The 24,649-nt window shown below is 41.1% G+C and overlaps 1 protein-coding gene across 3 annotated transcripts in view; it reads right to left on the reverse strand.

Moving 5' to 3' along the window:
- Positions 1-16,822, reverse strand: part of CDC14A (cell division cycle 14A) — a 184,039-nt gene extending 167,217 nt beyond the window's left edge. Inside the window, exons 1-2 of one of the 3 annotated variants that reach the window (XM_022584226.2) lie at positions 15,577-16,152; positions 14,692-14,782 (exon numbers count right to left, since the gene is read on the reverse strand). In XM_022584226.2, coding sequence (XP_022439934.1) covers positions 14,692-14,782; positions 15,577-15,625 — 140 coding nt within the window. In that variant the 5' untranslated portion in view covers positions 15,626-16,152. Of the gene's footprint in view, positions 1-14,691; positions 14,783-15,576; positions 16,158-16,713 lie in introns of those variants that run through there. The other 2 variants (XM_089923118.1, XM_022584224.2) reach the window with 2 other exon arrangements.
- Between the last annotated feature and the right edge of the window lie 7,827 nt (positions 16,823-24,649).

The raw sequence follows: 24,649 nt of genomic DNA on the forward strand, positions 1-24,649 counted from the left end.
ACAGAGATTTCCTTATCCTTGGGTTATTGTAAGCAAAACTCAACTAATATATCTTATTTTGCTACTTGAACATGAATTTTTTTTTTTTTTTTTTGCGGTACATGGGCCTCTCACTGTTGTGGCCTCTCCCGTTGCGGAGCACAGGCTCTGGACGCGCAGGCTCAGCGGCCATGGCTCACGGGCCCAGCCGCTCCGTGGCATGTGGGATCTTCCCAGACCGGGGCACGAACCCATGTCCCCTGCATCGGCAGGTGGACTCTCAACCACTGCGCCACCAGGGAAGCCCTGAACATGAATATTGAGACATAGAACTTTAAGGTAAATCTGGAATTTTTAGTTAAGATTATTTCAACTTTTTTAACTCACTATGAACAAATTTTAGGAAAGCATATAGAATTCAGGTCATCTAATTCCAGTTTCATACTAACCATTATAAGCCAACTTCAATTCCAGACTCAAAGCTATTCCTAACAATAGAGCCAGCTTAGCCACACGTACTTTTGGAAGCAACATGGTTAATGAACACACCTATTTCACCAAACAACATGAAAATAAATTGGTATACTCCAACAGCACAGGAAAAAGTAAATCAAATACAAACCTCGTCCTTAAGTTGATCTGCACTCTCCAATATGGCAGCCACTAGCCACACGTGGCTATGTAAATTTAAATTAATTGAAGTTAAATAAATTAAAAATTTAGTTCTCCCATCATATTAGCCCATTTCAAGAGTTCAAAAGCCACATGCGGCTAATGGCTACCAAGATGTACAATACAGATATATAACATTTCCATCACTGCAGAAAATGTTATGTGCTGATAGACAACACTGATCAAGATTTTAAAAAAAAGAAACAAAAAATAACAAACAACTAAAGAAATATAAATAAATAACTTATTTAAAATAACTAGAGAAATAATGAAGCACCATGAGTGAGGTATAGATGAAATGTTTAAGGACAATGTCCTTTCCTTTCAGGGGCCCACATTTTTTCCCAACAGTGAGATTAGGCTCTGGTAATTCTTGTCCCTTCCTGTTCAAGGGGGTCATAGTTCCAGAAAGCCAGTTTGGGACCTAGGACAGAAGAGGGTGGAAAAATAGAAGAGGACCTAGTCCCCACTACCCTTCACAGTCCCTCAAAGAGACAGTTAGCTCAGAGCATCAGATAGCTACAATGAAAGATGTATACCTCTATCTTGACCACAGCCCCAGGTTAAGGGTAGAAGAAAAACAAGCAATCTTAACCTAGAAGGTTTCTAACCTCACAATACCTTGAAGCTCAATGAGCCAGCGTTTATATCCTACAAAAGGAGGGATGGCTTTCAAGTCACACTAAGAAATTCAGTCAAAAATTTTGCACAGCCAAGAGCAATTTAGAACATGTCTTCAAAAGTCAGAATTGTCACAGACAAATATAAAGCCAACAAACTCTATCTTAAGGTCATTTTATATATCCTTTCCTTACAGTGCTTACAGTTCTAAAAATATATATGTATTTATAATATAGTTTTATATACATATAATTTTCTAACAAGCTAAATACATTTCTGAAAATGTCAAGAGCATTGAAGAAAAAATGGTCACAGCTGCTCACACCATGCTAGGTTATCACTGACTTAGATATAATAAAATGCCATGAACAGAGAAGACACCTTCCAACAACATGCCTCTTTGTAAGAAAATTCCTCACCAGAGGTGGGGAAAATGGAAACACATTTACAGGCCAGACCATTAGCTAGAGGGAAATGTTAAAATACAAAAATCAACTGATAACAATTGAAATAACTCAAATATGCTAAAAGGTATAAAATATGTACTTGAGCAACTTGGAACCAAGGCAGGAGAATAAAAGAATTGGGCTCAGGGCAGAAGAGGAGAACTGGAAAGTCATCAAGCTGGGGACAGCGAAAATGGAGAGGAGAAATGGCAGAGATAAGCCGTGTAGAGACACAATAAAGAAACCCGAGGGCTGAGTGGGCTCCTAAACCTGAGGTTAATGATACATGATAGTGTCTTCTCCATTGTGGCAATTCCCAGGAAGAGGCCTCCAGAGCCACAGTCAAGCAAGGGCCCCCGCTTTTTCTAGGGTCGGGGGGAAACTCGTCTCATTTGGACAAGGAAAACCATGGATATATTATTTTATTATTGCAGAGTACCCTGAGCTTCCCCTCCAAATGAATGCACGAATGAACAAATGAATAAGTATCCCTTATGTATATATAAATTTCCCCTTGTAAGGTTGGTAAATTATGGGTCAATACCTAGAATGAAACTCATGAATTATTAAGTGAAAAACAGTCAATCTGTCTTTTTATTCAGTAAGTGTAAATAGCTAAAATCAAATTCTTCCCTGTTTTGATAGGAAAGAAATGAAAAGAATTGGAGTCCTGCAAGTGGGGAAGGAAGGAAAGATAGGGTTATCTTCTGGGGAGAATGAAGAAATGGGACCAGAGCAAATGTTTACCAGGGTCACCCACTACCCACAGAATTTAAGGGAAATAGAACTTGGGCCTAGAAGCCTTTCTGTTATACCCTACATGTCTAGCTCTTCTCACGAGATTTATGAAGTTTATGATGTATCATTCTTTTGTGTTTGGTTTTTCTAACAAACTCTAATTTAAGTGGGTCCATTCCTAGAGGAATCATAATTTAAAGCACAGTTGTACCTTATTCTACATATCAGAAGTTTCCTCTGAAAACTGTCAACTCCTCAGCAAAAAGATAAACTATATTCCAAGCAATACTCACTGAACAAAATTTATGACCACCTACTCTGAGCAAGGCACTACAAGTTAACATAATAATGAAAGAGTGCTGACAATACAAAAAAAATATGAAAAAATTCTGTAAGATCATTATAACGCATGCCAATTCTTCAAACTTTTTACCAGCACTGCTGACATGTTTCGTCTGTTCATTCATTCACTCACTCACTCAAATATTACTGAAAAACTGCTGACTACCAGTCCCTACCCATAAGGAGCTCACCACCCAATGACAGACAAGTAAACATAATTACCTTTGATAAATGCTAAGATAGCAGTATCCTCCAAAGCACAGTGAGATGTGTGTGTATGTGTGTGTATGTACATATGTGCAAAATTTTGGTGAAATTAATCAGCACTGATCTCTGGGCTATACACTTCACCTAATATTTTCCCTATCCCTAAAATATTATCAGCACCCCTCCAGTCTGATGATAAAGATCCTGTACATGGCTTAAACTCACAATGATCACATTTCAAAAAGGTCTCAAATGCTCAGCAAACATTAATCTAAGATCAAAGTACAAGTCTGAGTTTTTGCTCAAGTATAACAAACCACAGTCACATTGATGTCTACCTCCTACGGAAGAGAGGCTAGACATCTAAGAAGCTTCCCGCTCCACATCAGTCACCTAGAGACTGATGGAAAACTAAAGACCATTGGGAAGCAAGGGGTTCGTGTCTCAACTTGATCCCTCAAAGTCCCTGGGCTGATGCCTTAGCCTCTCTGGGACTCCACATCCTCATCTATCAATAAAAATGCTGAATTAGATGGCTTCTAAAGTTCTTTCCAGCTATTATATTATATTATATTACCCTATCATATCACATTCCTAGCCATTATATATGACTATTATATATATTATATATTATAGTGTGTATATATATTACACATATTATATATATTATATATAATATAATATAATAATATATTGTAGTATATATAATATATAATATTGTATATATATTATATATATTGTAGTGTGTGTGTGTATATATATATATATAAATAAAATAGTCTAGATTGTCTATGACTCTAGTTATCCATACTAGACAAACCATTCAACAGTTCAAATGTTTTTCAAGGGCTGCTTGCCCTATCTGATGCACTCTGCCCTCTCAATGTGTTGGGTCTAGGTACAGAAGGCATTTTCCTCAGAGAATAGAAAGATCCTCACAGCTTTCTTCCTAATATTCACTATGCTTTCTACATAGCCGGAAAACAAAGCCACAGTCCAGAGAGCGGCTTCATGAGGTAGGAACCTTCACATCAGTACTATTTACTTACCTACGTAAGGTAAGTAAATACCTTACCTTACGTAGGTAAGTAAATTTGTTGAGATCACCAAGGAAGGAGAGGATCCCAATATCAACTCTCACGCCTGTCCTTTGGTACATTATCTAGGTTTTTAGGAAAGTCCAGATACACAACTGGGAATATGAGGAACCCTTCTCCACTCACCACCTTATTAACCTGGGGCAAGTAGCAGGGCCACCTAAGCCTTCAGCTGCTGCTTCTGTAAAATGGGTTGCTGCTTTGCCTTAAAGCCAAAAGACAGACTAAATGATATCAAGGAACCTTCAGCACCAGGGTCTGTAATCCTGTAACTTCCCTCTTTGGAGCAGGTCAATTAATTAAAAACCGCATTGACTCTCAAACTAACATAAACAAAAGAAGACTTTTTCAGGAATGCACTGGCAAGATTAAAATTCACTCCCACAGAAACACTCTCAAGCAGTGGAAATTAACCCCTTTGTTTAATGGCAGGTATTGAAGGCAAGAGGGCCATGCAGACAGTATGCATGTGACTTTGGTAAAAAACAGAATGGGGACTGATCCCCTTTACACAAAAGACTAACCTTCCTCATACGTCATAAAGCAAGTGAGGTCCTGAAAAGGAAAATAATTACTCTAAAACCCAGCAATGATCACATTACCTCTCTAAGCTCTTGGAAGTAAAACCAAAACCCTCAAACTTGTCTGTGAGGCCCAGGGTGATGCAGCCCCTACCTATCTCTCTTTGGGGCCTCATTTTGCACCATTTCCCCCATTTTAGTACTAGCAAGCTCCAACCAAGCTGTTTCTTTTAATTCTTGCCTCAGGCCCTTGGCACTTTACCCTCCCTGGCCTAATTAACACCCACTTATCCTCTAGGTCTCAGCACCAGTCACACTTCCTCAGTGAATTCTTCTCTGATCCCTCCCCCACCTCTACCTCCACCTCCGTTGTCACCCCACTTCACACACATACACACACGCACGCGCACACGCACACGTACACGTACCCCCTCACCCTGCAGGCCAGTTTTCGTTGTTATGTGCTTCCAAAACCACAGGTCTTTCCTTCAGAGAACTTACAAAACAGTCCTATGTCTCAATATTTGATTAATAGCCTCCCAAAGCCTCACTGGACTATAAACTCTATGAGAACAGGGTTGGGTTAAAATTTGCTCATTAATGTCTCCCTAGGACCTGGCACAGAGATGACTGAGTAAATGAATGAAAGATTGACGTGGTTGGTTCATCTGCAAAAATACCGCCTTCTTCCATTTAATCCTAAGCTATACACCAGGTCAAATCTGGGGAAAGATATCCGACATCACATTTTACTAGCTTTGGGTACAAAATTGAACTAAGTAGACAAAATTGACAAAAATAACCTAAGAAGGAAAGGACAGTGAGGGGGATGGAGAATGGCGAGGTCATCCGCCTCTCTAGAGCAGGGAAAGGTTGGGAGCACCCATCTCCACAGTCTCCCCCCACCCGGCCTGCATCTTTATTACTGGCTTGCTCCCAATGTGACCTGCTCCAGAAGTAACCCCCAATCTAAAAAGACTCACCCCAACTAAGCACCATCCCAACTCCTTTTTTGCTTAGCAGCCCCTTCAATTCTATCTGAGAGTTTTGCCAAGTTAAAATCATTCTAAACCTTTACTTTTGGGTTTTCTAGAACTGTAGGCAATCTGCTATAGGCGATATAAAATAAAACACATTTGACACTAGTTAAAGCATCTGGCAGAACATGAAAGACACTATTTTCAAGCCCACTATTCACAGCTCCCTAGAAAAGACCTTTTAACCCTTTTCTTTATCACACACTTAGAAAAAAATAAAATGTTTTTAGCATTTCAGGTTAATTCAGCTGCCGATGATCAATAATTTGACTACCAGGACTAATATAAATGCTGTATATATTGCACACTCTCTTAAAAGGACGATAAATGTACAGAATAAGAAATTAGTTATACAAGGATCCCCAACTCAGAAATCTCAATCTGGAATATAAGTGAGAATCACAAGTAAGGCAAAAAACAAAGTCACATTGCTTTTTCTAAAGCCTGTCACAAACCCATGCCCTTTAGCGATGTTTATAAGACACTCTCAGACTCGCCTGGAGTCCTATTTAGCCTTATTTTGTATAAAATGTGATATCTAGTTCCTATGCCCACATTATATTAGACTCATCAGACAGATCATAGGCAGGAGGCAGCTACTGGCAGCTGGTACACTGACAGTAATGTCAAAAGCTAACCCAACAGTATGCAACACCTAGAAAGTACTCATGGTAGTCATCATCAAAAACTGACTGAACAAATTAAAACCACTAAAAGACAAAAGACATTTAGCAAGCAGGCACCATCTGCTACATAAGCAGAGATCCCTTTATTCCTTAGGAGCTCCTAAAACTATCCCTGAATTACAGTGAAACTATACAACCAATGTATTCATAATAATAGAGTCTGAGTATTACAGAAAAAAAAGCAAATCATAATCAGTAAATTCTTTAACAAGGCAAAAATGTACATTCATTTTAGGAAGGTTTCCATAAATGACAAAACTGCTTTGATATTTTAAGATGTGATTTTCTAACTCTTTGTAGAAGCTGCCCCAGTGAAATGCCACATTCTCAGACAAGATAAATGCATTACAAGAGTATATCCATTAAGGAGAGCAAATCTGAAATAAACCATCTTTTCCGGTTCTCAAAAGAAAATTAAATTTTATAAGAAAAGAAGAAGTCCAAACTAGCAAATTCTTTAATTTGTCAATAGGACGTGACCGTCTTTAAGACCAAAATATTAAACTAATAAATTAATAAATGAAACATTTTATTCAAAAACTCTAGTTCACACAAACTATTTTCCATAAAGGAATTCTCTATGAATCACAAGTAATCGTGATCCTTTTTCAGATGTTTCCAAGTTGTCAAGGACCGGGACTGTTACATCCTTTAATAAATACGGCAATATATTTGATGGTTCTCATTCAACATCTGATTCTTTGGTGGTCCTGGAAGTATTTAGGTGATTAACAAAACCAACTATTTTTTTTTCTTTGCGGTATGCGGGCCTCTCACTGTTGTGGCCTCTCCCTTTGCGGGGCACAGGCTCCGGACGCGCAGGCCCAGCAGCCAGGGCTCACAGGCCTAGCCGCTCCGCGGCATGTGGGATCTTCCCGGACCGGGGCACGAACCCGTGTCCCCTGCATCGGCAGGCGGACTCTCAACCACTGCGCCACCAGGGAAGCCCAAAACCAACTTTTTAAATATAAAAAAATTTTGTAAAGAAACAATGAATTCCACGCTTAAGCCCAACTCAAATCAGTGAGCCAGAAAGGAACTTGAGATCAGCTGTCCCACCCACCTCCCCCGATTTTAAACAAGTAAATATCTAAATATCCAGGGCAGACATTGTCTATTTTCTGCTGAAAGATCACAAAACACAAAGACTCCTCGTCCACTTTCATTATAGACCCCCCCTTTTTTACTTCTCTTCGCCATCCCCAAAATAAAACAAGGCAACAAAAAAGGCAGCTCCTCCATCTGATTTACAGACATGGCCTACTTTAAGGTGTCCCTTTCTCCCAATCACCCAAGTCAGAAACCTTGAACTTAACCTTCAATTCCCCCACCCCCTCATCTGGTCAGTCCCAAATATAGTCACTCCATCCTCTCTAGCCTCTCCCCCACCGGGCCTTTCTGTTCCCATTGCTACAACCATAAACCAGCCCGGCCACAGACAACAGACACCCCACCTCCCAGCCATGGGAGTATTTGTCCTAAGCAGAGCTCTGCTCTGTCTCCCTGTCATTCATAAACCAGCAGAACTGAGATCCAAACAGCTTTCCATAGGCCAGTCCCCAACCATGTTTCCAGCCTCACCTGTGACCTCTCTGGCACTGCAAGTATTTTGCCTCACCTGACAGAATCTTGCTATTCCCCAACACTGAAATCTTTCTTTCTTTCCTCCTTCTTCACTCACTCATTCATTCAGCTAAAATTTCTTGTACACCATCTCTATGCCAGGCACTGTGCTGGGTATAGGGATACAGTGGTAAGCAAAAATAGGCAGTACTTGTCCTCACGGAGATCATAAAATTTACTCTTTTGCTCTTACACACCCTTCAAAAGCTAGTTCAAATATCATAGCCTTTATATCTCTTCCTTTCTTAGATTTCTAATATGTACATTTACAGTTTTTGTCATATATTGCCTTGCAATGTATTGTTTCCACTTCCTTCTTTATGCATCTGTGTATCCCCAAAGCATTAGCACAGTGCTCTGCACCAAAATCTATCCCATCTAAATGTTAAGTTTTCTCTATTTCCAACCGCTTACAACTTTCTTTTAAATTTTGCTTTTTTCACTTCCCATAAAAATGTGTCAAGTCTTTTTTTCTTTTTCTTTGTTTTTTAAGCACGAAGGTGTATTAAGCTGTGGCCAAGTAAAGGTCATTTACTTTCAGCTTTTGAATGTGTTTATGAACTTACAAATGAGAACATCTGATGTCTTAGGGATCTACTTCAAACACAATAATGAAGCTGCCCTGTGGTGACTTGGCTGACAAAGAACTTGGACGGCAGACAGCTCCTCATTGGACTCTCAGTACAGTCCATTCGGATCCCTCTCTCAGGCTGCCCTTTTAAGACTAGCCCTGTCAGTTTTAACCGAGTCCTCAGCACCTCCGTTAAATTTTGCATTTTCACCAGGCTTATCTCAAGCAAACTGAAAGAACTGAGTAACAATTTGTCCTTATGAAGAGCAGAGACTGACTACCCACTGTGAATGCCTAGGAGGTCAAAACAGCAACTATTTAATAAACCAATATCCTGAAAGTAACAGTTGACTCCAGTGGGTCACACAGAATTAAGAACTGACCAGTGAATGTATACAGATACGTCTATTTCCTCATCACGTACACAGCATAGTACTCCTGGTTATGTGCACAGGTGTACACATACACAAGCACACGCCTAAAACTCATGTGTTCACAACAGAGAGTGGAAAAAGTGGCCCTGAACAATACTGGGTTATTTCTGCAAGGTTAGGATGAGAGGAAGGAGAAAAGGGGAAGAAAGTAGAAACCTATACCATCTTTTAAAAGCTAAAGAGTTTTCCAAGTTTTTAGGAGAATTCTATACAGAAATCATTACATCTTATGTTACACCAGTTAAGCAGCAAGAACATTTCACCAGACAGCCTGCAAAAAGTTTTCACAGGCTTATAAAAACTGGGCTTTTGTTCTCATCTCTCCTATTAATATATAATGATAATTAACTCAATTTACTTTCTCTCTCCTTTTTAGGCAGGGCAGTCCACTGAAAGGAGAAAAAGCAAAATTACACCCACAAAAGTGGAGCCGTGGAAAAACATTTTAATTACTATCACACATTCCCAGATACAGCCTGCACACAACGTCAGCAGCACATTTACTGCCAAAGCCATCACCACCCAAGTTAGAAGGGCCACGTGAGCCAGGGAGGGGCAAAGCTGTTCTGCACCCTCCCCCCAACCAGGCTCAGGACAACTGGGAACTTGCTGGAAGCATAAGAGCAAGACTTCAGGGCAAATTTACTAGCTCAATGACCTTAAGCTCTACATAACCCTCTCTGGGCCTCAGTTTCCTTATCTATAAAGTGGTGATAATAATAGCACCTAACTCCTAGGGTTGCTCTGAAGATTGAGTTAATGTGTATAAAGGATATAGAACATTGCCTGTCACAGGACTATAAATATCTGTCTACATCATGGCAATTTATAATGAAAGCTAAGGTACCAAATGATGGCCCTAAGGCTCTTATAAGATCACATATCTGTGTATGTATATATGTGCTTAGATGGCATTCAGCTGTCCGTTAAATAAACCTACTTGTTACACATTAAATTTAAAATAAAAATTGAAAAACCAAAAGTGTTTCTTCCTACCTCTATCTAACCTAAATATCCATTCCCACAAGTATTTCCGGGCAAGAGAAGTTTTTCTGTATTTCTCTCAAAGATGTCCTAGGCTCACATTTCAACTCAAACCTATGCTACAGGCTACATAAAAGAAATCATTCTTCTATAAATTACTTATCCAAAAATTCCCGGTTGTATTAATATCAGGCTGCTTTAATAAAGTTTAAATGAAAATTGAACATTTTAAATTATTTAAATCTTCAAGTTAGCTAATTAGTCCTCATTAGAGGCTGCTCATTCTTCCATGCTAAAACATTTGGTGAAATCCTTTGAATCGTTTCAGAAACTGCTTAATATTCAGTCCCCAGAGTATGACCATGAAGAGTTCTCTCCTGCATTTTCAATACCTTTCCTGTGCAAACACAAGGAGAGAAGAAATGAAAATGGACAACACCTCTACACTCTCCTTTATAGCAAACTGGCTTTCTATGCATAAACATCCAACCCTACACCCATCACCGTTAAGAGGGGCACACAAAGGTTATAATAATTAAAATATTTGATTTTGCTAACTTTTGAGCCAAAAAATATTTTAGCCAAGTTATAAAAAGTAAGCCTCTATTTAGATTACAAGGCCCAATTCCAAAACCAAAGAACTAGCCTTTCTGGAGGGTTGTACATTATTTGTAGCTTAATCACATACAGACAAATCTTTGAAAGGCTCCCTTTTTATGGGGCTATTTTTTTCCCACAAGTGTGTTAGTCTATACGCTGATGTTAATTCTGATCTGTGAAATCATAAACCAAGGACAAATGTATGTTTATTATCAACCACATTTTACTAAAACTGCTCAGGCCTTTATATCAATGTGATAAATTCTGTTTAAAAATCAAGGAGAGGGCTTCCCTGGTGGCGCAGTGGTTGGGAGTCCGCCTGCTGATGCAGGGGACATGGGTTCGTGCCCCGGTCCGGGAAGAACCCACATGCCGCGGAGCGGCTGGGCCCGTGAGCCATGGCCGCTGAACCTGCGCGTCCGGAGCCTGTGCTCCGCAATGGGAGAGGCCACAACAGTGAGACGCCCATGTACCGCAAAAAAAAAAAAAAAAAAATCAAGGAGAAAATTCATACTTTCATTTCTAATAAACAGCCTGACCTCATAAGGCCACTTTGTTAAATTTTCTCCACCAGCTTCTCAGAAGGTTACCATTTCAATCATAACGCACTAATGTCTCTCCATAGCTAAATAAACATCTGCACAAAACACAGCTGTGTCCAGAATGCCCATAGCCTAATATTTAAAGAGTCTACTTCCTGATTCAAAAATAATAGTTGCATTTCCAGGGTGATAATTTAGTCAGAGAGGCAGTATTTCACTTATACATTCAGCAAATAAGTACACAGATACAGGGCTGTACAAGGCCCTGTGTGATTATGTATACTAATATTCCCCTTTCCTTAGAGACATGTACAATCTGATATGATAGTCAAGGTTTTCCTCACCATAAGCCATCCTCCATAGAAAAACCCAGATATTACTCATCCTTCAGGGGCTTTACAGTCTCTCTCATTCAATACCTCCCTGAAGTGGAGCTGAAGAGATGGATTGCACCACTTCTGTCCCTCTCCCCTTTCTTCTCTCTCCTTCGGCATTTGTCCACCTCTTTGGCTGCTTATTTCCACCTCTTTCCCTTGCTCCTCTCATCCTGGTCATGCCTATGAAATACAGGCCTTGATATTTTCTCTTTCTCCCCAGAAATCACATCATTCTCAAGGCTTTATCATCTCTTTGTGGAAAATTCCCAAATTTAAGGACTTCAAATTTATGTGATATCCAACACTGACGTGCACATCCCTTAAATTCCTTAATTCCAACCTGCAACATGGAATGCCTGATCTCCCCACTAAAGCCAATTCTTCTGCCCTATTTCTTATTTCAGTCAATGGCCCCAGCAGGTTCACCATGACCCAGGCTGTCTTAAAGACTTCTTTGACCCCTCTTTTTCCTCAGCACCCCACCAACCCACCCACCTGATCTGTTCCCAAGTCACATGGATGCAGAGCCCTTCTTTCCACCACCATTGCCACCAGTCCTAATCTAGACACTTATTTCTCCCCACTGAACATTTCGGAATTTTTCTAAGTGGGCTCTACCTCCTCTCTAATCCATCTTAAGTGATGGTAGCATCATATTAATTTTTTTAGAGAGGATATATGTACTCTGGAACCAGAGGGCTTGGTTTTAAACTCCAGGTCTGCTACTTCTTACTTCTGTGACCTTGGGCAAGTTACCTAACCTCTCTGTACCTTACTCTCATCGTTTGTACACTAAGGATGGTAATAGTAGCTGCCTCAAAACTGTTGTGAACATAAAATAAATTAATAGTTCTGGGGCACCTAGAACAGCATCTGGCATGCATTTAAATGCTCAATAAATGTTTGCCATTATTTGCAGCTAGCATAGGTCCAGTCATATCCTGGACTGCCCCCAGATCCTCAAGAAAGTCCCATGGCATACCATGCTGCATTCAATCTGCCCAGCTGACCTTTCAGCTTCATATCACACAGCCCCACTTGAACCTGTACACACACCAGGCAAATCAGAGGTCTTACTACTCCCTGAACACACGCCAGAGCCTCCCTCCTCATGCTCACTGTTCCCACTTCTGGGATCTCTCATCTCATATCTCTGTCCATCCTTCAAGCCAGTCTTAACTCCTTCATGAAGACTTTGCTGAACCCCTCAACCAGAAGTGCTCCCCAATGCCCATGAATTCCCCCCAGCACAGGGGTTATGTTACTCTATGGCAGTTATCTTTTCTCTCCGTCTCACTGCAGTCCTGTCTTTCTCCCTGCAGGTTTGGAGCTCCTTGAAGGTAACATATGCATCCATCATCCGTGTATTCACTACATCCTCTAGTCCTGTGAAATATGTTGAGGTGACAAAAAAACGGAGGTGTGGGTGATCAGAACCATAGCCACTACTGTGGCATAGTAGTTAGGCACATCAAATAAAAAGAAATACACACTCTGCCCAGACTGGAGTCCTCATCATAGTTTTGAATGACATCAAAACTCACAATATAAATTGGATGGTCTCTCCAGCAAGTCTTTCTTTACAGGACACCAGAAATACAGGAGAATCAATATAAGAAGAATGTGGTTTGTAGCCCTATCCGAAAATACTAACATTAAAATCACACAAAAAATTTTCCTCGTATATTAATATTAGAATCAAAAAACCACTGAGTACTGACTGTGTTTAGTTGACTAAATGTAATTTTCTGCTAGATCTACCATCTAGCAATCCCAAGAGAAGCAACTCTCAAGGCCTGGAGCTTGTTCAGTGACATATGAACTTCTGGCACATCACTGAAGAATTAAACGTAACGGCATATACACAGTCCCTACCCTCGGACTCATGAGAGGTCCCCAAACCCTACACCCAGAAAAAGAGGGCGACAACAATGCACATTCCCAACAACAGAATGAACACTCCATAAACACTGCTGGCAGTGACATCATCCAGGTACCAGAGGTCAGAGAGCAGGCAGTGCAGTACTCCATGCTATCTAGGAGCATAGCTGTAATCTGACACCAGGGATTTAGACCTCTTTGCCCAGCAACTCTGGGCATTCATGAGCAGCAGCAAAGGGCTCTTTCATTCCCACTTTCACTTCAGCCATTCAAGGAGCATCCTGCTCCCAGCACCACTGACAGAAATGTCCCAAAGACATCAGTTTCAAGAATCCCTATGATTAAGTGAAATTAAAGAATGTTTTCCCTCAAATAAAAGATATGCTCTTGAAGTCCGAGAATACTCTCACTCTTCCAATACCTGGTGGTACCCACAAATCCTTTGGCAGAACTGCCAAAATCCCTCTTAACAGGACAAATCCTAGGAAGCTTACTAAGTAACTATGGTTCATTTAACTATGTTCATTTAATTGCACGTTTGGTTAAGAAAACAAGGAAGTAAAATTAAATGTTTGTTAGAATATGTTGGACAACTCTGAAACACTAGCTCTTTTAATAAAAGGACATAATTATGTCAACTCAGCCTTCTTATTCCTTATTATATGTTGCTTTTATTAAGTAGAGATTTATCTCTCTTTAATTAAGTTTTTACTATACTATACGATATCTTTTTCCTGTAGATCAATGGTCTTTCACAGAAAACAGTTCCCTACTTGTATCTTACACTCTCAAATCCTAATCCCACAGAGGCAGAGTAAACAAAGAATGTAAATTAGCACTCCTATACCACTTCCTCAAAGGCAAAAATAATAATACTGTGAAGCTTGGGGCACCCAAATAAAATAACTCAATAATTTACCACACAGATAAACTCAATACACACACTGCCCTGTACTCTGTAGGTGCTCCAATAAATACTCCATGACTGATTCACAGGCCTACTACAGGATCTGGCAAGGACAGAGGGTGCGTCTCCCTGGTCCTGCGCTGGGGAGTGTTAGGAATCTACGGTTGCAGTTTATTGTGGTGGTAGGAAGAACTAATATAGATAGAGGTCTAAAAGAAATGACGTGACGATAGGTTCAAATTATGTTAACTTTCCCTGCACCTCTCCCCAAGCATCTGAGCCTAAAGAAATTGGATTTGTTGCTTGCACCACTGGGGGAAGGTGAATAAAACCGCCATAAAGGTGCACTGCATTTCCTCACCAAAGAGCCAACAAACTAAATGGTTGAGAAAAAAAAGAAAAAAAGAAAGAAAGAAAGAAACTTACTTTTCATAGACCAGCTCCTCATCGATGGAGAAATAGTGGGTATTTACTGTGCTTTTTGGTCTATTCCTTAAAGTAGCAAAATATAACCGATCTGAAAGACAAGTTTAAAAGACAGGAGAAAACATATGAGAAGTAGGGAAGCTGGGGGCAGGGGGGGTTGCTAATGCAACAAGATCAAAATAACAACAGCCACCCATTATTTAAAGACCCCATTAACACATGGAATTCTTGCAGAGCCCTGATCTCTCCCACAAAGCGACAGAGATCCAAGAGCATACCAGTTAGAGAAGCGAGAAGAGGGCCCGACTGAGGAACTCAGCGGTGGGCAGAGCTCCCATATCCCCCTTGTTCAGGCCAGCGGGAGCAGGTAGAAGCTGAGGGTACCCGTAGCACTGGAGATGCAAGTTTGGTTCAGAAATGTCCAGACCTCAGCAGCTGCGGAAGGGGAAGGGAGAGGCCAGAGGCGAGCCTCTCCCCTGCAGCTCCGGAGACTTCAAGAAGAGGAAGGGAGGAGAGACGGGGTTTGTGTCTGGAGATGTCCCGAAAACCGAGTCCAGCAGTAGAAGGATAAAGGCAACCGAAAGGATCCGCACAAGCCGCTGCATGCAGGAGCCCGGGAGAGGCCGGCGCCGTCCCATTATCGGGCGGGGAGGCCTTCCGAGCGTGCTGCAGAGGGAACGAGGGACGCAAGAAAGACAGAGAAGCCGGAAGCAGGGGGTCCTCGGGGAGAGGATAGCACCGAGAGGGGACGAGAGCCCGCGCAGCGACCGCAATACGCTGGGGGCCCAGGAAGAAGCCGGAGACAGTGGTTGGGACGTTGGGGCGAGAAGTGAAAAGAGTTGGGGGCGACGGAGGGTTGGAGGATGCGGGGCGGCTGCTCCTCACCTTTCATGAACTCGCAAGCCCCGATTAGTTCCCCTGACTCCGCTGCCATCTTAAGCGAGATACGCACGGGGGAGGGCTGGGTCCTGGCCAGCTGAGGTCACCCGCCCCCGGGGGCTTCCCCACTGCCCAGGAGCCGGGAAGCTTGCTGTCACGAACACCGAGCCCGCCCGAAAGAGGCAGCAGGCGCCGAGGGCGGAGGCGGCTGGGGGGTCAGCGCGCAGGGCGCCCCGGGGACATTCCGTGGGGAACCCGAGCACCCTCCGAGCGGGGCGCACACGCCCCGGTCTGTGGCCACTCCGCTTCGGACCCGGCTGCTGCCGCTGCTCCGCCGCCGCCGCGCCTGGGAAACGCAGACCAGCTCTCACGGCCGGGCAAAGTCTTCCCCCGGCTCCCAAAGGGATCATGGAGGAGGAGACTTCTGGCCCCGCTCGCGCCCGTGGCTACTCATGCGGCAGCGGGCAGGACCCTGGTGCCCGCCGGCTGGCAGCAGCTGCTCCCGCTCCTCCTTCGCCACCTTCTTTCAGCAGCAACTCTTCCTCCTCCTCCTGCCCCTGGGTCCGCCCCCAGACCTTCTTCCCCGCCCTCCCTCAGCCCCCTCCACTTTCAAGGCTCCGCGGCCATCCCTTAAAGGGACAGCGCCGCTCCTTTCTCCGCGCCTGCACCGCGCCCCAGTTACCAAGCGCCCCGCGGATCACTAAGAGCCGGTTGCTAAGGCTTTGTTGCCGTCCACCAATTGCTGTACGGGAAACGCGGTCCTGGGCCATGAGGAGCCGGGCGGGGCCTCCAGACCAGAAAGTTATGAATGAAACGGTGGAGTTGGGAGTGGTCCCGGAGGGTGCTGAAGCGGCTTCGCAGGCAAGAATGAGCCCGCGCCCCTCCGTTTTCTGCACCCACTTAGTCTTCTTCCTATTCCAGATTTTTCGTCTGTCTCTCTCATTCTCTACCTCTCTCTCCCCACTCACCCTTGTTCTTCTAAACTCTTGCATGCGCGCGTGGACACACACACACACACACACACACACACACCCTTAAAGATCTCAGAACTCCGTGCCCCACCTTACCTATAGCTAATCTTTCAACCAACCCCCATCCTCACCACTGACAGACCTCTATCTTTACTAAAAAAAGAAGCCCTACCTCGTAGCTCAGAAGAACACCTACTGGTTTCCTCTACACATATTGGACTCTGAATTAACTTGTGCTTTGTTCTCACTGGGTAAAAGGTTCCCATCCGGTTCCCCACGTCCTCTCATTTGGGTCGCCGCTGTGGGCGCAAAATCATCACAAATACCTAACCTTTATGTGGCTCTGGTTCTGGAGGGGGGCGGGGCGGAGGAGCGAGGCCAGCCGGGGGGGAGGGGAGGGAATAGGGGAGAGGGAAGAGGGCCACTTGTCCACAGGGAAAATTATCACAAAAGAATATCTTTACACAGTCTTAGCTGAAGCGCTGCAGAGAGTGGTTCATCTCAAAGAAGCCCTTGACTTGTTTCTGTGAGGCTTCTCGTACAGCTCGAACAACTTTAAAGCAGGGTGTCCTACCGGTGTGCCTAATTTGAGAGCAGTCCCTTCCATGTGAAAATGGCGCTACAGACCCATCACCGGAAGAGCATGCGCTCTGAGTGGTTTCTCCAGAAACAGACAGGGATTTGTGCCAGCCTTCGGTTTCGCAGTCGTTTGTTTACCTCTTGGAGAAAGGGGGCGCGCAAGAGAAAGAGTCCACTGACTTTGAAGGACCGCTCTGAGGTCAGCAAGTAAAGCTCAATCTCTTGGTCTCAACCCGTTAGCTTTACTGGCTCTCCAAAAAGCTAAAGAGCCCACAGAAAAATGATAAATGAATATTACTTAGATATTCAGAAAAAATATTCTGAACATATCAGTAATTCTAATAGAACATGCCCTTGCAAGACAGTTAAAAGAAAACCTATCCTAACATTCCAAATCTTTAAACTCTGAGGTAAGAACCGTATAAATTTAAAGCTGGAAGAATCACTAAAGACGACCTCCTACCATCCCCTAATCTTCCCACGAGGAAAGACTATCTCAAAAGAGTTTTTAAAACCGTAAAAGTCCTGAAAATATGAGTTGTCATGAGTGTTCCACTCTGCTGAGATGCAGTCCATGTTTTCCAGGCCCCTGGCCATGGCTACGGAATTCTAAAGAATGAAGTATCTCTAAATGTATTGTCCACACTCAACAATTCTTCGAATTTTGCCTGATATTTACTCCCACAAATCGTGTGTCAACAATCATGTTAGCCAATTCATATTATTTTGTTGAAAAGTTCCAACTGAGACTTTATATGTGACAGTTATGGAAAAGCAAAGTGTATGAATGTCTCAGTAAACTTACCCACTTTGTTTAAAAAAGCTAATTCAATGATGGCAATCTATTTCCAAATTTTATGATGTGAAATTCGTGTAGAACCTAAATTCTCTTAACAAATTTCCTAACAACTTTTCATCCAAGTGTTGTATTAGAAAAACTGCTTTAGAAAAAGAAGCCCAGGTTCTCATTCAACGCATAAACTTTTAATTTTACTAAGTAAATAGACTAATGAAAAGAACTCTAAATCTACATGTTCAGAGAAGTCAGATTGAATTAAACACCTCTTGTTATTTTCTGAAATGAATTTACAAAAACATTCTCTTTCATATAATTCTCCTGCTTAGAAATTTTGGTCATGAGGAATGAATTATGACCTGAACAAATAGAAGTCCTTAAAATTAAGAACTCAAAATGAAAAAGTTTATTTTTCCTTAGCATATTTACAGTATGAGTATTACAATAAAATTTTTGAAGTTGTTAAGACTTTATAATGTTTTTTTTGAAGCTCAATGAAAGGAAAATAAGTGATTGTCAGTATAATCAAATCTCTCTAAACCAAAGTCTGCACAACCTAAATGGTATAAAAAAATCCTACAAGAAAAATTATGAACAAGATAGTGCTCATACAGCACACATACATGTCAAGGTTCTAATGAGATCATAAAATACTATATTCTCTCAATTATCATGAGGTCAGAGTTCTTATTGGTTGTAGTTTCATAATAAAGGCATGACTTCACAGTCTATGGAGGAAGATATGGAAAAAACTTTCCAATCACTCAGAATAAATGTTAGGAAGACTTTATCTTAAACAACAATAAAGAATGGTGTTGCACACATAAAGAAAATACTAGGAGAATAAAGATTTCACTCAACTGCAGAAAGGGAAGGTAATGTTATACAGAGAAATTTAGTTAAGTATAGGGCTTCCCTGGTGGCGCAGGGGTTAAGAGTTCGCCTGCCAACGCAGGGGACACGGGTTGGAGCCCTGGTCCGGGAAGATTCCACATGCCGCGGAGCAACTAAGCCCATGAGCCACAACTACTGAGCCTGCGCTCTAGAGCCTGTGAGCCACGACTACTGAAGCCTCCTCACCTAGAGCCCGTGCTCCGCAGCAAGAGAAGATACCGCAATGAGAATCCTGCACACCGCAACGAAGAGTAACCCCCACTCACCGCAACTAGAGAAAGCCCGTGCGCAGCAACGAAGACCCAACGGAGCCTAAATTAAATAAATAATTTTTTTTTAAAAAAAGAAATTTAGTAAGTATAGAAGTGTCTCAAGTTTGAAAATGACAACATTTATTCTAACTCTGCAAACGTAGCTTGAATCCTGCCTCCAGTGCCCTGAGGGTAGTCTCCAGCCTATGCTCATGCACCTGGAGAGCTAGAAAACTCACTGCTAGAGGCAGCTCTAAAATATGTTGTCACCCTCTGGTTCTAATTCTGCTCCTTAAGGCTGTGCTGAACTCCCTTAGTTACTCTTGCATATGACAACTCTTCAAAAATACAAAGGCAGCTCCCTTGGGCCACTTCTTCCCCTTTGGTATTTCCCAGATTAAAATCTCCATTTTCTTCAACCTTTTCTTAAATTACATGGCTTCAAGCCCTGCTGTCCAGTCACTCTCTTTTCCAATTTGTCTGCATCCCTCATAAAGTGTGTCCCAGAACTGAATGCAGGCCTGTGGTGACCTGGTGTGACTAGTTCTGAGATCAGAAAAAAAAAGCACTGATGAAAATTCAGATGGGAACAAAAACACTGAAAAACATAAAAGAACTAAGTTTTATTATTTAGTTGCAAAAAAGGAAATATTCTCTCGTTGGAAGAGGGGGAAAAAGTTGCTCAGGATAGTCAAAGGCCTGACAGCTGTGATATTTACATATTCTATTCTTTTAAAATTATCTTCATTTCTCAGAATATCTGATTTTAACATGCTCTTTTAGTTGTTTGTTCAGTCATGATTATGTTATCTAAGCAAATAAAAGGGAATATATAATACATACTTTGAATTCTTTCTAAAAATCAATTTTCAGTTTAACTATGAACCAAGGGACAGTAGAAACCTACACTGCTGAGTAATATGAAATTCAAAGTAATCAAAGTAATTAGATAAATTGCTTATATAATGCCAAAAATAATTTAAAGCAGCTTTTAGTAAAATATATATGCCAAAAAAGTCATTACAAGCCTGTCCCAATCTGATGAGAATGTATACAAAAGTGAATAATGGCAGAAAACAATTGAGGTTTATTATTATAGAATATTATTATATATTATATTATATATTAATATATATTATATTGTATATTATTATTATAGAGTATTATTATTATGGAGTATTATAATAGTATTTTTTTAATGATCATTCTTTAGTTTTCTTTTACAATTAAAGATACAGGGCTTCCCTGCTGGCGCAGTGGTTGGGGGATCCGCCTGCCTATGCAGGGGGCGCGGGTTCGTGCCCTGGTCCGGGAGGATCCCGCATGCCGCGGAGCGGCTGGGCCCGTGGGCCATGGCCGCTGGGCCTGCGCGTCCGGAGCCTGTGCTCTGCAATGGGAGAGGCCGCAGCAGTGGGAGGCCCGCGTACCGCAAAAAAAAAAAAAAAAAGATTCAAATCCAGAATGAGAATTCTGCCCTTATTTTTCAGCTCATCTACTCTGCACTCATCCTGTTTGTAAAAACAACCTTCCCAGGCCATTATTGTTCTCCCCTGTTCCTGTCAGTATCTGATTCAGGAAGCTTCCTTGAAAAATGGGGAAGAATGGGGTTTTCGACTTTATTATCATCACTGCCAAATATGTTACACATGGATTGTTGAAAATCTGAGTGCAATAAAAGGAATAGTAACCCCCCCCGCAAAAAAAAGTCATTACAGTACAAAAAGAATACCAAAAATTTGTAGACAACATGACTGCCCACAGATGCTAAGATCTTGGCCTGACCCAGCCATATTCTGCATCACATTAATTCTGTTTAAGGATTTCAAGCCAGAATCAAAGACAGTAAAAACCAGAAGGGACCTGGAAGATCAGCTAGGTCCAGTTTTCACAAAGACTCCATGGAGTCTAAAATAGCAAGAGACCCCACATGGGGTTGGGGGTGGAGAGGGAAAGATGAGCAGGCAGGGCTTTTACAAAATATTTCATTTGTAAAAGAGTATGTGTCAAAATAGAGGAAAGAAAAGAGAAGAAACTGAGGTCCGCAGTTGGTAATCAATTTTCCAAAGTTATGTAGCTTATTGGTGGTAGACTCGAGACCAGTATTCATTATTTGCTCTAATACCAGCAATCTTTTCTCAGTTTTCCTCTAACTTAGCTTATCTAACATTGTTTAGTTCATAGGTTCTGAAACTTTTGAGATGATAAAGTATCAAGCAATATAATGTATATTAATAACTTTTTTCTTCAAAATTTTAGAGAAAATGATTTAAACTCAGAATGAAAAAATAAAAGATGCTTCATTATCTGCCACTGCTATTATTGTCATGTGGCTTCTATAAAAATCTGAATTATTTTTCCACTCCTGTAATTTATTAATAGTGTACCAGCGTTCTACAGAACATAGCTTAAGAAATACTGTTTTAGTGAACATTAAATAAAATAATTTGATAATCATCTCATCCTTGACTAGTGCAGCCAGGAAAGAATGATGTAGTTTTAGAAGGTAAAAGAAAGTTCCATGGGCAGGTCAGTATACATACGATTGCTCAATTTATTAACCACTTTGCTACATTTTTCAAATAGGCTAAAATGCGGTTTTAAAATTTACATAGTTTATCCATCTACATTTATCTGTCATTTCTATACTCTTTTTGGAGAAGAAATGAAGAAGTGGACATTTTTTTCTCCGAGAATATATAAAATAATATTCCTCACACCACTCCTTGCCCTCATCACCACTGCCTCAACTTACCACCACCCCTTTACCATCGCCCTGTTAAGAAATATCATTAGTGAGCTCATGTTTTAATCTTGTTTCCATGTTCACTCCCACATGCATATTTAATACATGCCCCTACTATACTCTGTATATGTTTCTATCAGGAAAATAATAGTTAAGTTTTATCGAAAACCAAGCAGGGCAATCTATACCTCAGGTCTCACATCAGTTGCCTATGAGGTAGGTACTATGATTACGCCCATTTTACAGTTGAGGAAACTGCCACAAAACGATGCTCATGGAATATTTGGAGAATAAATAAATAAATGAGTAATTAAAATGTTGGGAGTTGATCTCTACTACCAGGCTCTATTCACATTGTCATTTCTTACCTATCTTTCCTGCAGTTAATCTTATAATTGTATTTTTGTCCATAATTGTGAAAATAAAAATGAATTTCATAGTTAAAAAAAAAAGGTTGGGAGGTGAACTTATGTGAATTGCTTGGATATGTAAATTATATCTGTAGCCTAGAGTAGTGGAAAAAATACCGGATTTATAATCAGAAGCCTGGGTTTCAGGCACCGCTCTATCACCAACAGTATGCATTATCTTAGACTATTTCCTCTGGTGTTAAATGGGAATTATAATAATTTCTAACTCACAGGAATAAGAGTAGAATTAAATAAGACTACCATGCTGTGATGCCATTGTATACAAATATTTGTTATTAGTGTTAAAGCCGATATTAAATACTAAATTATTTCCAAAATATGATGATCAGAAGCCTCAAATTACATCAATTTGGATCTAGGTATCGTTACTTAATTTACTCCTAGATTAAAAACACAAGCAAAGTATTTACAATAGCCAGGACATGGCAGCAACCTAAGTGTCCATTGGCAGATGAATGGATAAAGAAGATGTGGCACATATATACAATGGAATATTACTCAGCCATAAAAAGAAACGAAATTGAGTTATTTGTAGTGAGGTGGATGGACCTAGAGACTATCATACAGAGTGAAGTAAGTCAGAAAGAAAAAGACAAATACCATATGCTAACACATATATATGGAATCTAAAAAAAAAAAAAAATGGTTCTAAAGAACCTAGGGGCGGGACAGGAATAAAGACATAGACATAGAGAATGGACTTGAGGACACAGGGAGGGGGAAGGGTAAGTTGGGACGAAGTGAGAGAGTGGCATGGACATATATACAGTACCAAATGTAAAACAGATAGCTAGTGGGAAGCAGCCGCATAGCACAGGGAGATCAGCTCAGTGCTTTGTGACCACATAGAGGGGTGGGATAGGGAGGGTGGGAGGGAGACGCAAGAGGGAGGAGATATGGGGAAATATGTATATGTATAACTGATTCACTTTGTTATAAAGCAGAAACTAACACACCATCGTAAAGCAATTATACTCCAATAAAGATGTTAAAAACAAACAAAAAACACAAGCAAAATATACACTCACAGAGAAGCTCTTTTTATCAACTGAAGACAATTCCACAGGATACAAGTTAATGTTGTCTTTCATTTCTGATTGCCTGAAGCATGGTACTGTCCCTAGAATGTGATTGGGGCCAACGACCTCATTCAGGCATCCTCCATGGATTCCTAAATTCCCCTGCTCTGGCTCACGTTCTTTCAATCGTTCTGTTCCAGAAGCCTGGAACACAAATGTTGCTCCCTCTGGTTCCCATGGTGACCCTTGGTGCCCCTTTGGAATCCCAGGTTTTCTGGTGCCTACCCCTGTGCAGAAACTCCAGGAGAAAATAATTTCAACAAACTAATGGGAGATCCTTGGTTTTCATTTTTCCAATCACAAAATGCTATACAATTACTGAACAGATTCCTGATGGTTGTTCTTGCTGCTGTTGTTGTTATTAACACCTATAATTGTATTGATTCCAATGGGAAAAAACACACAATATCTTCTGTGTACCAAGCCTTCCTGCATGAAGATTCTATGTTATTCTTCAGGTTCTATCTAAAGTATAATTTGGACTTGTTAGTGTAGGATAATAACGATATGAATAATGTGCACACAAACAAAAATAATTTCTGCTTATCCTAAAATATTTCTCTTCATAACCGTGTTTTATTTCCCGTAACATCAAACATATATTTTCTTTTTATATTTATGTATTCATTCATTCAGCAAATATCTGCTGTTTACTATTTGCCTGGCACTGTACTAGGTGCTAGGATAACAATCAAGAACAAGGCAGATCGTTTTCTTAAGGAATTTACATTCTATAAAGTGATATAGATAAGGAAGCAGTCTCCATAAGCAAGAGACATATGATAGGCTGGAGAAAGTACAGAGCATCAGGAAGCCTTTGTGGAAAACATTAGCGCTGAGAAGTGAGGCAAGCGTTCCCTGCAGAATCCTAGACTTGAATTTGAACAGGCATTAGCCAGGTGGAGGTAGCCAGATTGAGAAGGGAGCAAAGTAGCAGGGGAGGTGGGAAGGAGGAAGATGCAAGGAGAGAGTCCCAGGCTGAGAAAACATGATGTACACTGGCTGGTAAACAATCATGAGAAAGGCTAATTCAGGGATCTGAAATAGTTCCATTTGGCTCCAGCACAGAGTGTGAAGTGGGAGGAGAGGGGAAAGGATCTTGGTAAGAAAGGTTAAAAATGTGGACGTTATCCAGAGGGCAATAGGTCACCAAAATGAAATATATTAAGTAGAAAAAGCCTAGTCAGGTGGGGATTTAAAAATTGCTGGAAATAGTCTACAAAGTAGTTACGCTAATTGTAAATAGATTGGAGCTTACCCCATTAATCCCCAAAGAGGCAGAATTACAATAAGAATATAGACTAAGCTCCACTTAACAGGCTCTTTCATTCTCTC

The sequence above is a fragment of the Delphinapterus leucas genome, chromosome 1 (assembly GCF_059928025.1).
Source record: "Delphinapterus leucas isolate spDelLeu-1000000601 "Yukka" chromosome 1, BTC_Dleu_Yukka2, whole genome shotgun sequence".
NCBI lineage: Eukaryota > Metazoa > Chordata > Mammalia > Artiodactyla > Monodontidae > Delphinapterus > Delphinapterus leucas.